The sequence below is a fragment of the Hypanus sabinus genome, chromosome 2, assembly GCF_030144855.1.
Source record: "Hypanus sabinus isolate sHypSab1 chromosome 2, sHypSab1.hap1, whole genome shotgun sequence".
Taxonomy (NCBI): domain Eukaryota; kingdom Metazoa; phylum Chordata; class Chondrichthyes; order Myliobatiformes; family Dasyatidae; genus Hypanus; species Hypanus sabinus.
The window spans coordinates 185032127-185049218 of record NC_082707.1 but is presented as its reverse complement, the minus strand read 5'-3'; the positions used below and the strand labels follow the sequence as shown (position 1 = coordinate 185049218).

The 17092-nt window shown below is 45.8% G+C and overlaps 1 protein-coding gene across 1 annotated transcript in view; it reads left to right on the top strand.

The window, feature by feature from the left end:
• The window catches only part of tdp1 (tyrosyl-DNA phosphodiesterase 1), an 85237-nt gene extending 69793 nt beyond the window's left edge, over positions 1 to 15444 (top strand). The window contains exons 15-16 of the mRNA XM_059961259.1: positions 4137 to 4251; positions 15175 to 15444. Of these exons, the coding sequence (XP_059817242.1) occupies positions 4137 to 4251; positions 15175 to 15248 (189 nt within the window). The 3' untranslated portion in view covers positions 15249 to 15444. The remainder of the gene's footprint in view (positions 1 to 4136; positions 4252 to 15174) is intronic.
• The last annotated feature ends 1648 nt before the right edge of the window (positions 15445 to 17092 follow it).

The window sequence follows — 17092 nt, the reverse complement described above, 5'->3', positions numbered from 1 at the left end:
AGCACTGGCCACCACAGACTCGTAGAACATCCTCAGCATCGTGCATAGTGGGTTTATTGGTCATTGTAAATTTTCCCTTGATTAACCTGGGGAAGTGTTTCCCAACTCTTTTTAGCCCGGTGCCCCCATAAAGCACCAATGCCCCTCAGGCACAATACAGTTTCCAGTACCCCCATAGTGTAAAAACACGTCTACCATATGCTCACATGAGAAAAATTACTCTGCTTTAAATTTTTTTTTGTCTTTAAACCCAACTTACACAATACCTGTGCACGTACAGCAGTTTTGATATCATTGTGATCCTTTTCTGGTTCAAGTTGTGACAGCAAAAGCCTCAAGTCCCCAAACATAACAATGTCAAAGCAGTTTCTGTTTTTTGTCAGTATGTGGTTCACTGCACTGAAGCCTCTTTCAACAAGGTAGGAGGATGGAAATGCAATGACGAGCAGTTTGGTTCTTCTCCAAAGACCAGGAAACTTCCTAAGACAGTGTGGCCATATACCACAAAAGCCAACATTTTTGGGTTAATTACCCAGTCTGGAATTTCCAGATCATTCAACTTCTTTAATAGATTCTGAAAATCCTCCTTTAGTGGCAGGTGTAAACAGAACTCTTGCAAATCACTGTCTATGAAAGAGAGTGCCATACATACATTCTAGGCATGGAAACTGTGAGAACATTCTTCTCCCAATGTTTTACATATATATTTCCAATTTTCTAATAAAAGTGAACACTGCCTGGATTAATTTCAAATTCTCACATTACAGTTTCATATTTAGAATGTTCATTTTGTCATACAGATTGGATAGCTATGCCACATCTCCACTTAGAAGTTCAGTCTTGTCCATGTTGAGCCAAAATTCAACCACAGTGTGAAAAAGATCAAAGAAACATTTTAGGCAGCAGCCTTTTGACAGCCAACACACCTCAGTGTGTAAAAACAAGTGTTCAAACTCTTCATCATTATCTTGGCATAACTCGCAAAATAGTTCGCTCTTTAATGGATGAGCTTTAATTTTGTTGATAGCAGATATTACAAGAGTCATGCTTGATAAAAGTTGCTGGCTGAGGTTTTTGGCTGCGAGATGTTGACAATGAATTACACAATGGATTGCAAACAGACTTGGAATTTCATTTTTCATAAATCCTGCTAAACCAACATGGCAACCTGTCATATATGGTGCTCCATCTGTTGCTCAAGAAATCATGTTCCTAACCGGAATACTTTTATTCTCAATATACATTTTGAGCTCATAGATTGATTCTCTGTTGATATTCGTTTAACTTTTTACAAGACAATCTCTTCATAAACTTTACCATTTTTGATAAACCCTGTATATGCCATTAGCAATGCCTCATTGTCTCACACAGTTGACTCATCCGGTTGTATCCCAAATTCTGGGTTTTTTTCTATAGCTCACGGCATAGTTGATGTTCTTCACTCATTTTGTCAATACAATGAGCTACAAAGTTATTACTCAGAGGAGTTGGTTCTAAAATACTGGTATCCATTTTGAGAACAGTGGTGAACAGCAGGCATTATTAATCTTTCACCAATTGTGTGAGATTTTCTACACTTTGCTATCATTTTGGAAATGTTATAAGAAGCAATGAGACCACTATTAAGGTCATTTTTAGCTTTCCTGGCAAATGACGAGTGTGCAACACTTTTCAGGGTTTCTTTGCTGTTCCTGCAATCTTGATGGTTTCATTAGACAGTGCAGTTTAACATACACCATCCACCACTTCCAATGACAGCCCATTTCTCAGTAGGGTGGCAGAAGGCAGCTGGAACTGCTTGCAATAGAATAGGCAAAGGAAATCAACGAGCCAGGCCAAACCTACAATCAGCTGATCCGGAGTCAAGCTCGTTATCCATGTGTCACAGGCCCATAAGAAAACCTAACACCTAAAGGTTCAAATAGGGGTTTGAACCTTGCACCCTCAGATTAAAAGCCTGTTGCTTGACCATCTGAGCTACCCAGGCTCTCAGGCAAATGAGGTGAAGAGAGATTTTATCATTATTATTGATCTACCCAAAACACTGCCAATGTCACTGTTGCCTATCATTTTAGTGCTGCTTAGAAGGAATTTATTGCTTTATTATTTATGGAATATTTTGTCTAGAGGTGTGTGTGTACGTATGTCTAAGTGTGCGATCAGCAAACAAGAAAAGTAACTGTGGCTGCTGTTACTGTAATAATGTGGGCTGCCTTAATGACTATTGTCTGGTAGCACTCACATCGACAGTGATGAAATGCTTTGAGGGGTTGGTTATGACTAGACTGAACTCCTGGCTCAGCAAGGACCTGGACCCATTGCAGTTTGCCTATCGCCACAATAGGTCAACGGCAGACACAATCTCAATGGCTCTCCACACAGCTTTAGAGTTAGACCACCTGGACAACACCAACTCCTACGTCAGGATGCTGTTCATCGACTATAGCTCAGCATTTAATATCATCATTCCCACAATCCTGATTGAGAAGTTGCAGAACCTGGGCTTCTGTACCTTCCTCTGCAATTGGATCCTTGACTTCCTAACTGGAAGACCACAATCTATGTGGATTGGTGATAACATATCCTCCTCGCTGACGATCAATATTGGTGCACCTCAGGGGTGTGTGCTAAGCCACTGTTCTACTCTCTGTATACGCATGACTCTGTGGCTAGGCATTGCTCAAATACCATCTATAAATTTGCTGACGATACAACCATTGTTGGTTGAATCTCAGGTGGTGATAAGAGGGCGTACAGGAGTGAGATATGCCAACTAGTGGAGTGGTGCCACAGCAACAACCTGGCACAGCGTAAGTAAGATGAAAGAGCTGATTGTCGACTTAAGGAAGGGTAAGACAAAGGAATACATACCAATCCTCATAGAGGGATCAGAAGTGGAGAGAATGAGCAGTTTCAAGTTCCTGGGGAGCATTCCGACAGGCTGCATCACTGTCTGGTATGGAGGGGCTACAGCACAGGACCAAAGAAAGCTGTAGAAGGTTGTAAATCTAGTTAATTCCATCTTGGGCACCAGTCTACAAAGTACACAGGACATCTTTAGGGAGTGGTGTCTCAGAAAGGCAGCGTCCATTATTAAGGACCATCAACACCCAGGGCATGCCCTTTTCTCACTGTTACCATCAGGTAGGAGATACAGAAGCCTGAAGGCATACAATCAGCGATTCAGGAACAGCTTCTTCCCCTCTGCCATCCAATTCCTAAATGGACATTGATTCTTTGGACTCTACCTCACTTTTTTTTAATATACAGTATTTCTGTCTTTGCAAGGTTTTTTAAATCTATTTAATATATGTAATTGATTTATTTGTTTATTATTATGGTTTATTTATTATTATTATTATTTTTCTCTGCTAGATTATGTATTGCATTAAATTGCTGCTGTTAACAAATTTCATATCACATGCCAGTGATAATGAATCTGATTCTGATTTCAATGAATGACAAACTACACATTGTAAATTCACATTAACTGCTCCCTCAAGAAGGCAGCATCTATTTTAAAGATTCCCACCATCCAGCCCATGCAATCTTTTTGGTGCTACCATCGGGCAGGAGGTACAAAAGCCTTAAGTCCCACACCACCAGAACAGATTCTCCCTTCAACCATACGATTCTTGAAGCAACCTGCACAACCGTACCTCAGTATAGCAACTATGGGCATTTTTTATTTAGATTTAGAGATACAGCACAGTAACAACCCCTTCTGGCCTAACAAGCCTGCACTACTCAGTTACACCCATGTGACCAATTAACCTAACCTGTATGTCTTTGGAATGTGGGAGGAAACCAGAGCACCTGGGGGAAACCCATGTGGTCACGAGGAGAACGTACAAACTCCTTACAGGCAGCAGTGGGAATTGAACCTGTGTCGCTGGTGCTGTAGTAGCGTTAGATTAATTGCTATGTGATATTTGTGGACATTTTTTATTTTAATTGTACTCTTTCTTGTATAAGTTTGTTTGAATTTATGCTTTTCTTGTGAATGTTGTATGTTTGATGCTCTGTGCCTATGATGCTGTTACAAGTAAGTTTTGCATTGCACCTGGGCAGACAGGTACTTAGAAGAAAATAGACTTGCCTTTGACTGTATAATTGTGTCCTGTGTCTCTAAACAGGGGATAGGAACAGGTCGATTCTTGGTACAAAGAGGTCAACCGCCAGACTGCAAGCCACCAGAGATGTTGTTTCCTGTCCCTTACGACCTTCCACCACAGCACTACGGTAACAGAGGTAGGCAAAGGGCTTCATTGCTCTATGATCTTTACAGGAGAGTTCCTCCCTCAAACTCTCCACCTCTTCCTTGAAGAAGTTGCTTAAACCTCACTTCTTCCACTGAGCTCTAGATGGAAACAGGCTTTTACCACTGAGGTTGGGTGGGACTACAACCAGAGATGGGTTAAGGGGGAATCGTGAGAAGGTTAAGGAAAACATGAGGGGAACCTTCTTCACTCAGGGGGTCATGAGAGTGTGGAATGAGCTGCCAGCACAAGTGGTGCATGCAAACCCGATTTCAACATTTAAGAGAAGTTTGGATAGGTACGTGGATGGTGGGGTTATGGAGGGCTTTGGTCCCGGTGCGTGTTGATGGGAGTAGGCTGTTTAAATGGTTGTGGCATGGACTAGATGGGCTGAAGGGCCTGTTTCTGTGCGATGACTCCAGGTCACTTCCCCTCGCCCCGTCCCATGCAGCACAGAAACTGGCCCTTCGGCCCAACTGGTTCCTGCCGACCAAGGTAGCTACAGTGAGTCGGCTGCTTCAGGAGCATGTTGTTGGGGCTGTGCGTTTGCAAGTTTAAACCTCATTTAATGCCTGCTTGTGTGACAAAAGGCAGTCAGGAATGGGGCATTTAGGCTGACTTTTACAGGAAGAACTGTGAAGCAGTGTGTGAGAAGCATTTAGATGGGCACACGTACAGGTGGGGAATGGAGGGATAGGGGAGGTGTGGGCATCCAACTGGCACAGACATCATGTCCAGTTGTACATGACACGTTTGAATTATTGCTGAATGGTATTGGTCCATGGCATAAAAGGGTTGGAGCAGAGGGGTATCAGTTTATTAATGGTGTGTTATTGGGGATAACAAAGCCCAGTGTCAGTGAGTCCAGGAGGCCAAAGACAACTGCTTTTCCTGGGGTTTAGAGGCCTGCGCAAGTGTGCGGGTGGGTGGATGGGTGTTAGGGGCTTGTCTTAGTCTTGTTGCTTTGTCACTTGCTATGTTCTGTTTTGTTGTTCTGCCAAGCGTCGTGGGCACGCTCTCTGCAGTGACACTGTGGGCTATCCCCAGCACACCTTTGGGTGTGTTGGTTGTTAACGCAAACAACACAGTTCACTCTTTGTTTTGATGTACATGTGATAAATAAATCTGAATCTCTATCAGATGTCGTCAAAAATGATATCATCCAGACAGATTATTCCATACACCAGTACACTGGGGTAGTAAAAAGAAAGCAATGCAGAATTTAGTGTTGTAGTTACTGACAAAGTGTAGTGCAGGTGGACAAATAGCGTTCAAAGGCATGATGAGGTAAATTGGGTGATCAAGAGTCGATGGGGTGGTTGGCACGGCGCCCAGGCTGGAGTCAGTGCTGCCCCCTAGTGTTCACTTGGTGGAAAACAAGCTGTATTGTGGTTGACTGCAGATTTTGCCAGTATTCATAGACCCAGGGTCTGGACAATATATTTTTTTGTGTTTGACTGTATTTTACTAATATTGTACATGTGTTTGCTATCTTGTACAAGCTGCGTATGACTGTTGGTTCTGTGTTTTGCACCTTGGCCCCGGAGTAACACTGTATCATTTGGCTGTATTCATATATGACTGGATGACAATTAAAGTTGAATTGAACTGGATCTTGGCCAGAATGTATGAGAGGCCAAACGCAGGCAAACGGGGCTAATTCAGGTAGACATCTTGGTTGGCATGGAGAGCCTGTTTCTGTGTTGTGACGCTCCACAGCACTTGAATCGCCAAGCCATGGAAGGGTAGAGATCCAGGGCCGATAAATGGGATTAGTGCAGATGGGTACAGTGGCTGTAAAAGAGCTCAGTAGTGCCTTCAACACTGTAGCCACCTTGGTTGGCATGGGCCAGTTGGGGCCAAAGGACCAGCTCTTTGTTGTATAATTCTAATCTGATAGGAATGTGAGGGAATTTGTGACAGAACAGTAGCACAGCAGTCAGCGTGACGCTACGACAGCACCAGTGACTCAAGCCCGGCTCTGCCACTGCTGGTACGTTCTCCCTGTGACCACGTTGGTTTCCAAAGACATATGGGTTAGTAGGTTAATTGGCCACATGGGCGTAATGGGGCTGGAAGGGCCTGTTACCGTGCTGTATCTCTAAATAAATGTTTTAAAATAGACAATAAAATTGGAATAGTGTTTGGTGGTTAGCATGGCCTTGGTAGGCCAGAGAGTTTGTATCCGAGCTCAGTGACTCTGTGATGACCTGGCTGCATCACTGCGGGGGAAGCCAACCCTCTCACAGCTGTAGAACCATCCTTTACAATGTACTTCGATCCAGATGAAATTACATATGTAGCAAAATGCAAATCCACTATTACTGAGGAAGCTGTTCTCTGCTGGACACAACTTCCACTTTAGTATTTAACATTTTTAAATAGTGCTTTCATGTTGTGTCCATTTCCGTGGAGAATCTGCCTACCTACCAGCAATTTGCTCACACACACACTGTTGGTTAACATAATCTCATCGTTCACCACACAGCACATTTCTTTACAATGTAGAAGGAAGCCATTTGGCCCATCAAGGCTGTGCTGAGCAAACACAGCTACTTTTCCCTGTAACTCCTCCCCAGTGTTTATTCCTCAGCCAACAATAATAGGGGTAAGACAAAATGACTTCATAGAGTTATAGAGCACTACAGCACAGAATGAGGCCTTTTGGCCCATCTAGTCCTTGCCAACCTGGTCATCTACCTAGTCCCATTGATCCGCACCTGGACCATAGACCTTCATTCCTCTCCCATTCCCAAACTTATCTTAAATGCTGAAATTGAACCCACATGCACTACTTCTGCTGGCAGCTTGTTTCAAAGCTCTCACTACCCTCCAAGTGAAAAAGTTCCCCCTCAGATTCCCCTTAACCATTTCACCTTTCACCCTTAACTCATAACCTCTAGCTCAAGTCTCACCCAACCTCAGTAGAAAAAGCCTGTTTGCATTTACTCTGTCTATACCACTCATAATTTTGTACACCTTTACCAAATCTCCCCTCATTCTCCTACCCTCCAGGGAATAAAGTCTAACCTATTCAACCTTTCCCTAAAACTCAGTTCCTGAAGTCTTGGCAACGTTCTTGTAAATTTTCTCTACACTCTATCAACCTTATTGACATATTTCCTGTAGGTAGGTGACCAAAACTGCACACAATATCCACCCTGTCACTTGTGTGGACTATACCTCTTCACACCCTGTCACTTGTAAAAATGCCATCCCCTCCTCTCAGTTCTTCTGTCTCTGCCACATCTGCTCTCAGAACTAAAGAAATATCCTCTTCCTTCAAAGAAAGGGGCTTCTCTTCCTCTACCTTCAACACTGCCCTCTCCCACAACTCTTCCATTTCACGCACCCCATCCTCCTGCCACTCCACTAGGGGTAGGGTTCCTCTTGTCCTCACCTACCACTCCATCAGCCTCCATGCCCAGCACCGTAAGGTCTGCCATCTCCAACGGAATAATCTTATTTATTACATCAGAAGTTTTCTTCCGCCACCAAGCACCTCTTTCCCTCGCCCTCATTTTCTGCGTCCCGCAAAGGTCGATTCCTCGCGACTCCCTTGTCCATTCGTTCCACCCCACTGATCGCTCTCCTGGCACTTATCCTTGCAAGCAGAACAAGTGCTAGACCTGCCCCTGCACTTCCTCTCTCTCTACCATTCAGGGCTGCAAACAGACTCTTTACCTGTGAGCCTGTTGGGGCCATCTACTGTATCCAGTGCTTCCTGGTGTGGGCTCCTGTATATCGGTGAGACCTGACGTAGACTGGGATGCTGCTTTGTTGAGCATCTACACTCTGTTCAGCAGAAAAAGCAGGATCTCCTGGTGGCCATCCACTTCCCACTCTACTGCTGTAATGAGGCCACACTCTGGTTGGAGGAGCAACACCTTATACTCCATCCGGGAGCCTCCAACCTGATAGTATGAATATTGATTTCTCGAACTTCTGGTAATTGCCTCTCCTCCTTCACCATTTCCCACCCCCTTTCCCCCTCTCACCTTATCTCCTTATCTGCTCAACACCTCCCTCTGGTGCTCCTTCCCTTTTCTTTCTCCCCAGTCTTCTACCCTCTCATATCTGATTCCCCTACTCCTTTATCTCTTTCGCCAATCAACTTCATAACTCTTTACTTCACCCCTCCCCCCCCAGTTTCATCTTTCACTTACCACCTTGTACTTCTTCCTCCCCTCCCCCTACCTTGTTACTCTGTCTTTTCTCCAGTCCTGGTGAGGAGTCTCGGCCCGAAAGTCAACTGTTTGACTCTCTTCCATGGATGCTGTGTGGCCTGCTGAGCTCCTCCTGCATTTTGTGTGTGTTGCTTGCATTTCCAGTATCCACAGTTTTTCTCTTGTCACAATGCGCCAAGTTGGGCCTCACCATCATCTTGTACAACTTCAACATGACATCCCAACTCCTGTGCTCAATACACTGATTTGTGAGGGCCAGTGTGCCAAAAGCTCACTTTTTTGACTCTTCACACTGCAGCTTGTGGGACCTTGTCCCTCGTTTCTGACCTTCCAACAGCTTCTAGACCTCAGGGACTCCATTGGCTCCCAAGCCATTTGGCAGGTGGCAAAAGGGTAGAGGCTCGACTGAAAGGCAGGCCTTTGGTTTAAAGGTTCCAGAAGGATAAGGGATGAAATGCTATTGTGAAGTACAAATGGACTGGCCCCACTCAGCACCTTGGCGACTTTCTCAGTCATGCATTCTTGGTTCGAAGCACCCGTTGGCATAGCAACAGTGGACAGGGAGGGCCTTCTCTGGGCTGGTGGTAAGATGAGCTTCAGCTGCTGAAGAGGCTGTGCTGTCTGAACTGTGAGAATGGGCAATTATAAACAGTTTGACCTTCTCTCTCCCTCCCTCTGTGGTGATGTTGGTGTGGGATTGGGCTCTTTTAATTCAGGTTGACAGCTGTGTCGGAGCTACGCTGTCCTCCAAGGCAGTGATGCTGCAGAGAGAACCACCCTTCTGTCGGCTCCTCCTTCCCCCCCCCCCCCTCACTCCTACTCTTCCCTCCACATCGTGTCATGTCACTCCAACTCTTGGAGTCATCTCTTCCCCTCCCTGTCACTCCTGCCCCCTTCCCATTACTCCTGCCCTTGTTTTTTCTGCCTCTTCCTCTTCCCAAACCCATTCTGCCACCTCTTCCCCCTTCCCTACTCTTGCTCTCCTCATCTCCGTCAGTCCAGAACCTATCAGACATGGCCCTCCCTGACACCCCTTACCTCTCCCACAGTTCTGCCCCACCTGCTATCCTTCACTTTCACTCCCCTGCTCTTTTCTTGACCCTTCACTGCTTGCTAACCCTTCCCATCACTCCCCTGTACTTCCCACTTGACATTATTCGTTCCCTGCCTCTCTCTCGCGCCTGTCACTGCCCTCCTTGTCACTTCTCCCCTCTCCATCACTCCTGTCCTTTCCCCTTCTCCCTCCATCATTGCTGCCCCTACCAGCCATCACTCTTGGCTGTCCCCTTTACCCCATCAGTCCCATTCCCGCCTTCCCCATCTCTCCTATCCTCACTTTCCAACTCAATCCTGCCCCATGCCATCTCTCCCCACTCCTCTCGCTCACACCTGCCCCCCCTCCTGTCCCTGTGCCTTAGCCAGTGCCACCCCCTCCTCCTTCCTGTATTGGTAATTCTCACTGGTGTAGGTGGAATCTCTCAGTGTAAAACCAGTTATCGAACTGAATTGTACACATGGAACAAAGAACAGCCCTTCGGCCTATACTCTCTGAGCCAAATCAAGCATCCCATCTGCCTGCAAGTGGTCTACGTCCCTCTGTCCCCTGCCGGTTCATGTGCTTTCCCAAATGATCCGAAATGTTGCTTTTGAATCTGCTTCCATCAGCTCACCTGGCAGCACATGACCTCTCTCCCTGTGTAAAAGACTTGCCTTGCAAATCGGCGCGGCACAGTAACGTAAGAGTTAGCGTTACCCTGTCAGCGACCCGGGTTCAATTCCGACAGCATCTGTAAGGAGTTGGTATGTTCTCCCCGTGACCACATCGGTTCCCTCCCACATTCCAAAGACGGACGGGTTAGGTTAATTCATCACATGGACATAATTGGGTGGTGCAGTCCCATTGGACCAGTAGTGTCTGTTACTGCACTGACATCTAAATAAATCAATAAAATCTCCTTTAAACATTCCCCCTCTCAACTTAAAGCTTTGACATTTCCACTCTGGGTAAAAGACTGAAAGGCTATACTGTCTGTCTCTCTTGTAGCTTTATAAACTTTTATCAGATCTCCCCTGAGCCTCCACAGCTCCTGAGAAAAAAACCCAAGTTTGTCCAGCCTCTCCTTTGTAGCTAATACTCTAATCCAGACAACATGCTGGTTGAACACTCTCTGCACCCTTTCCAAACACCTCACATCCTTCGTCAAATGTGACGACCAGATCTGCTCAGAATATTGCAAATGTGGCCTTCTACATACCTGCAATATGACTTGTGCTCAGCACCCTCACTGGTGAGGGCTAGCGTGTTGCCACTGCCTTCTCACATAAGGACAGGGTTCCGCTGTTCAAAGAGTTTGGTGCCAGAACGGTGAAGGGTAACTCTTCCCGAGATGGGGTATAAACCTGTTTAGTTTAATGGTTTTGCTCACTAAGGCTATAAAATGTAGGAGCAGATTTGGTCCATTTGGCCCATCAAGTCTGTGCCCCAATTCAGTCATGACTGGTTTATTTTCCATCTCAACCCCATTATCCTGCCTTCTTCAATCTGTAACCTTTGACACCCTTACTAATCAGGAAACTCATCAGCTTTAAATATACCCAGTGACTTGGCCTCCACACCCATCTGTGGTGATGAATTTTGCAGGTTCACCTCTTAAGAAAATGCCTCCAAATCTCTGTTCTAAAAGGAAGTCTTTCTATTCTGAGGTTGTGCCCTCTACTCCTAGACACTCCCACTATTGGGAAAGTCCCATCCATGTCCACTCTGTCTAGGCCTTTCAATAGGTTTCATTGAGATTCCACCCTCCCCCATTCTTCTAAGCATCTTTTAAGTAAAGGCCCAAACCATCAAACACTCCTCACATATTAAAACCTTTCATTCCCAGTTTCATTTTTGTGAATATCTTCTTGACCTTCTCCAATGTCAGCACATCCTTTCTTAGATAAGGTGCTAATATAAGGTTTCTCTGACTTCAGTGATCAAGGGAGTTTAATTGAATTTCTGTTACTTTAGCTTTTGAATGATTTTGGTCTGTGGGAGAGCAGGTGGCATTCTGACCTCTTGTTTCACTCCACTTGTAGCATTTGAAAGTAAATTCATTTCTTTGAAACTGAGATGAGGAGAGATTTCTGCAGCCAGAGGCTAGCATATCTGTGCCACTTGGCAGACTTGCAGACCAGGTCATTGTGTGTGTTTAAAGCAGAGATTGATGGGTTCTTGATTAATAAAGGGGTTAAGGATTACAGGGAGACAGCAGAAGTGTGGGGGTGAAAAATCAGACAGCCATGATCAAATGGTGGAGCAGATTTGATGGGTCAAAAGGCCTAATTTGGCTCCGATATCTTATAGACCAGGTAACAAGGTTACACCATGGTAGGTGCCTGCAACAACACTGCCAAGGAAAGTGGGGGAAGCAGATAGGAATGTAACATTTAAGAGGCTTTTAGACAAATAGACAGTCAGGGAGAGGAGGGATGGGGACCAACCGCATGCTGGCAGGAAGGGTAAGTTTGGATAGGCATCATGGTCAGCACAGTTCCTGGTGGGCTGTTCCTGTACTGCACTGTGGTGTACCAGCATCTTGGCAGTGCAGTCCTGAGGGAGTAACACTGCAGGTACAGGGCCAACCTGTTGTGTTAGAAACTCCAAAGCTTTCAGGAAAGGGAACAAATATATCGGAGACACAAGTGGCTCTGCAGATGCTGGAGATCTTGAATAACACAGGCCAAACGCTGGAGGAACTCAGCAGGTCAGATAGCATGTACAGACAGAAATAACTAGCATTTTCTGGCCCTCCTTAGATGCTGCCTGACTTGCTGAGTTCTTTCTGCATTTTGTGTGTACCGCTCTGGATTTCCAACATCAGCAGAATCTCTTGTGTTTGTGCTGAGGATGCTTAGTGTGCCTCTAAAGGCTGTTGAGATTTTCTACTGAAAGAAACACAAAATGCTTCAACCCCTTCATCAGGAGCTCTCTAATGTTTGCTGTGAAGGAGATTACCTCTGGCAGTGAGGCAGTCCCCCAGTACTGAACAGATATCCATTGGATTCGTATTTCTCATTGTGGCAGTCCATGAATATCACTCTTTTCTAACTGTAATGTGCAGAAACAACACTTTCTTTCCAATAACACACACAAAATGCTAGACAAACTCGGCAGGTCGGGAGGAGAATAAACAATCGATGTTTTGGGCTTCATCGGGACTGGAAGGGAAGGGGGGAAGAATCTGGTATAAGAAAGTGGGAAGTGAAGGAGGTTTTCCAGACAACATGAGGTGTTGCTCCTCCAACCTGAGTGTGGCCTCAGGTGAAGCAGGGAAGGACTTTCTGGGGCTCTGAATGGTGGTGAGGGAGGAGGAACCTCCTGAAGAACTGTGCAGTCCTTCAGAAGGGGAGGGTACACCATGTACCCTCGCTAAAAAAATTCCCTCAATGTACATTACAAGAAATCTAGGAAATCCATGAGAATGATCCCGGGAATGAAAGTGTTAATGTATGATGAGCGTTCCATAGTCCTGGGCTGTTATTCTTTGGGATTTCGAAGAGGAGGGTGGATCTCATTGGAACCTATTGAATATTGAAAGGCCTAGATAGAGTGGACGTAGAGAGGATGTTTCCTATGGTGGGGGAGGCTAGAACTAGAGGGCATAGTCTCAGAATACATGGACATCCCTTCAGAACAGGGATGGGGAGGAATTTCTTCAGCCAGAGGGTAGTGAATCTGTGGAATTCGTTGCCACAGACAGCTATGGAGACCAAGTCATTGGGTATATTTAAGGCAGAGGTTGGTAGGTTCTTGATTAGTAAGAGTGTCAAAGGTTACAGAGAGGGATAACAAATCAGCCAAGATGGAATGACAGGAGACTCGATGGGCTGAATGGCCTCATTCTGCTCCTGTGTCTTCCGGTCTTATCTGTTGCTGGGATCTTAGTCGTTTCTGATTTCCTCGGTTCACGGTTGTGACTGCAATTTAAAAGCATGTCAGTGGCTGTAAATCTCTTTGAAATGAACTTCAAAGACGTCAACTAAAAGCAAGTCATTTTCTTTCTGAATGCTGCGATGTGCTTTGAAAATGCTCTGTGGTTGAGAGATGTTTAAATGAGTGAGAGAGACTTGCTCCAGACAAATGCTGATCAATGGGGACGTTACTCTGTCTGTCTTCATTATAAGACATCGGAATACCCATTCACGGCCGAGTTCTGTGGTCCAGGAGCTATTCATTTAAATAGGGATTGACTATCCTGTCAAAATTTGCTTTGTACTCTGTATTCCCTCAACAAATGCGGCCGGTCGCTTTGTTTCACACTTTTATTCCTCATCAAGCTCAACTCCGCAGAACAAGCTGTCCGAACTTAAAGATTCCCCAGGTTAGAGTCATGGAGCACTACAGAAATCGGCTCTTCAGCCCACCTAATCCGTACCAGCCTGGTCTGCCTAGTCCCACCTGGGCCATAAGGAAGATGAAAAGATTAAATATTAGTTTTATTTGTCACGTGTACCTCGAAACCTAAAGTGAAATGCATTGTTTGCATCAAATCGTATCAGTGAGTACTGTGCCCCCTGCAAGTGTCATCACGCTTCCAGCACCAATATCACATTCCCACAATTCACTAACCCTAACCATTATATCTTTGGAATGTTCAAGAAGTACATTTAAAGTCAGAGAAATGTGTACAATATTTATCCTGAAATTCTGTTTCTTCGCAAGCATCCATGAAAACAGAGGAGCGCCCCAAAGAGTGAATGACAGTTAAATGTTAGAACCCCAAAGCCCCCCCAAGCTCCCCCCTCCCACACACAAGCACAAAGCAATGACCCCCCCCCCCCACCCCACCAGCAAAAAACCGTCGGCAGCCCCCATCGAGCAGTCAAGCGTGAAGCTCTCCAGACTTGCAGGACCCCAAAGACTACTCGTTCACCACAGGCTCTCTCTCTCTCCCCCTAATAATGGAAAAAGAAATGTCCCCATTTCACAGCGAGACATAACAAACAACTTGCTGATTTATGGTGTTAAAGGTCTGTTGCGTCCTTTTTTCCGAGCTCTGTGCCCGACGAACTTGGGTCTCTGGGCACACAGCCAGCTGCCAACTTGCTGCTTCTCATCTGGGAGGAAAGCAGAGCACCTGGAGGAAGTCTACATAGTCACGGGGAGAAAGTACACACTCAAACAGACAGTGGCGGGAATCGAACCCCCAATCAGTGACCACTGGTGCTGTAAAGTGATTGCGCTAGTTATGACTCTACCATCCTGTCCCCATGCTTTTCCTATCACTCCATACCTCTCTCACCCACACCAATCTAAACCGCCCTGGTGTTCTCTGATGTTTGGGAATTCACCATTCTCTTAATAATTTCCATGTGGCATTAGAAGGCCACTCGACCCATTGAGTTAATGCCAGACCACAGTGCAATCCCACCCACTATCCCCTCCCCCCCAATAATTTTCCCTGTAACTTGTTCACACCAGTTTCTCCCAGATTTTACCATCTGCCCCAACAATATACCGTGGACTTTCAACCTACTAGCTTGCTTGCCTTTGTGGGGGGTGGGGGAGTGTGGGAATGGAACCACCACACAGACAGCATCTGAAGTCGGGGTCGAACCTAGGTCTTTGGCACACATGCTGGTGGCTGTGCTGCTGTGCCACTATGCCACCCAGCTAACGTGAGCTTGTTCCGGGGTGTGGGGGCAGAGCATTCGGTCTGACCTGGCCTATGTGTTTTGCCTTTCAGATCGCCCATGGATCTGGAACATTCCTTATCTCCATGCTCCCGACACCAATGGGAATGTCTGGGCCCCATCGTGACTCGCAGAATTTGAAGGAGGCACTTCCGCGCGCCCTGTTCCGGATCGTTCTCCCAGACGGAAGAGCAGACGAGCAGAATCCAGAAACTGCAGAGCAGTTTACATGCTGACATGCTGAATCCCCACATCACTTCCTGTTTGTATTGTCGTTTATATCTCTGATTTTTTTTTGCAGAATAAAGTTTTTTTGTAATGTGGTTATGCCACTTACCCAAACATTTCTTTCCAACTGCGCGCAATACCTGGGGTTTATGTGTGTGTTGATGAGGTACTTTGCTCTTCAGAATGTTTCTCTGTGAAAATACAACCCCTTTTCATCCTGAGACACAGGGGACGGCAGACACTGGAATCCAGAACAACAAACAGAACGCTGCAAGAACTCTGCTCACCCCCCTTGCACATGAATCAGGTAAAGCACTCAGGAAAATTCCAGATAAATGAGGGGATTTTTCTTTTTAAAGAACTGAGTTACAAACTTAATCAATTCGACTTGGTAGCACATGCTTTATAATACTGGCGACCTGGGTTCATTTCCCACTGCTGCCTGTAGGGAGTTTGTACTTTCTCCCTGTGACTGCGTTCGTTTCCTCCCACAGTCCAGAAGCTGGGTTAAGTGGTCATTGTAAATTGTCCTGTGGTTAGGCTGGGGTTAAATCGGGGGGTTGCTGGGCAGCATGGCTCGAAGGACTGGAAGAAGGGCTTATTCCGTACTGTATGTCAGTAAATAGATAAAATATCCCACCGACTGAATGAAGAAATGATATTTAACTTTCAAAGGGGAACTGGGTAAGTGATTCAAAATAAACAGAATTGTTGATCTTTTGGGAAATCAGGACTGATGTAAGAACTCTAATGCAACCCTGGAGAGGTACTGGTTTATTACTGTCACGTGTACCAAGATACAGTGAAAAGCCCGTTTTGCGGACTGTTCATATAGATGAACACATACAAAATGCCGGAGGGACATAACAAGTCAGGAGGGGAATAAATAGTTGATGTTTCAGGCTGAGACCTCTCATCAGGTCTGGAAAGGAAGAAGCCAGAATAAGGTGGGGAGAGGGCAAAGAGAACAAGCCAAAAGGTGACGGGTGAAGCCAGGTGAAGGGGAAATGGGTGCGGGGAGATGAAGTGAGAAGCTGGGGGGTGGAAGAGCTGAAGAAGGAAAAAAAACTGATAGAAGGGGAAGGAGGAGGGCACCAGGTGATAGGTGAGGTGAAGAGAAGAGGCAAGAGGAGCTCCAGAGTGGGGAATGGAAGAAGGGAGAGGGGAGGAAAATTACCGGAAGTTAAGAGAAATCAATGTTCTTGCCATCAGGTTGGAGGCTACCTAGACAGAACATGAGGTGTCGCTCCTCTGGCCTGAGAGTGGCCTCATCGTGGCAGAAGAGGGGGCCACTTGCCCAATGCGTTGAGCTAGAATAAGGTAAAGCGATAACAATGCAGAATAAAGTGTAAAAGCTACTGAAAAAGTGTTGTGCAGATAGTGCAAGATCAAAACGGGGTGGATTGTGAGGCCAAGAGTCCATACAAGGGATCCATTCAAAAGCCTGTTAAGACCAAGATAGAAGCTGTCCTTGAGCTGGTGGTACATGGCTTCAGGCTTTGGTATCTTCTCCCCCAATGGAGGATGGGTGAAGAGAGAATGTCCAGGGTGGGTGGGGGTCTTTGATTATGCCGCTGCTTTACTGAGGCAGCAAGATGTGAAGACAAAATCTATAGAAGGCAGGATGGTTCCTATGACGTCCTGCGGTCATGTTGCCATAGCAAGCAGTTATGCATCCAGACAGAGTGCTTTCTGTGGTGCATTGGTAAGAATCAAAGGGGACATGCTGAATTTCTTTAGTCT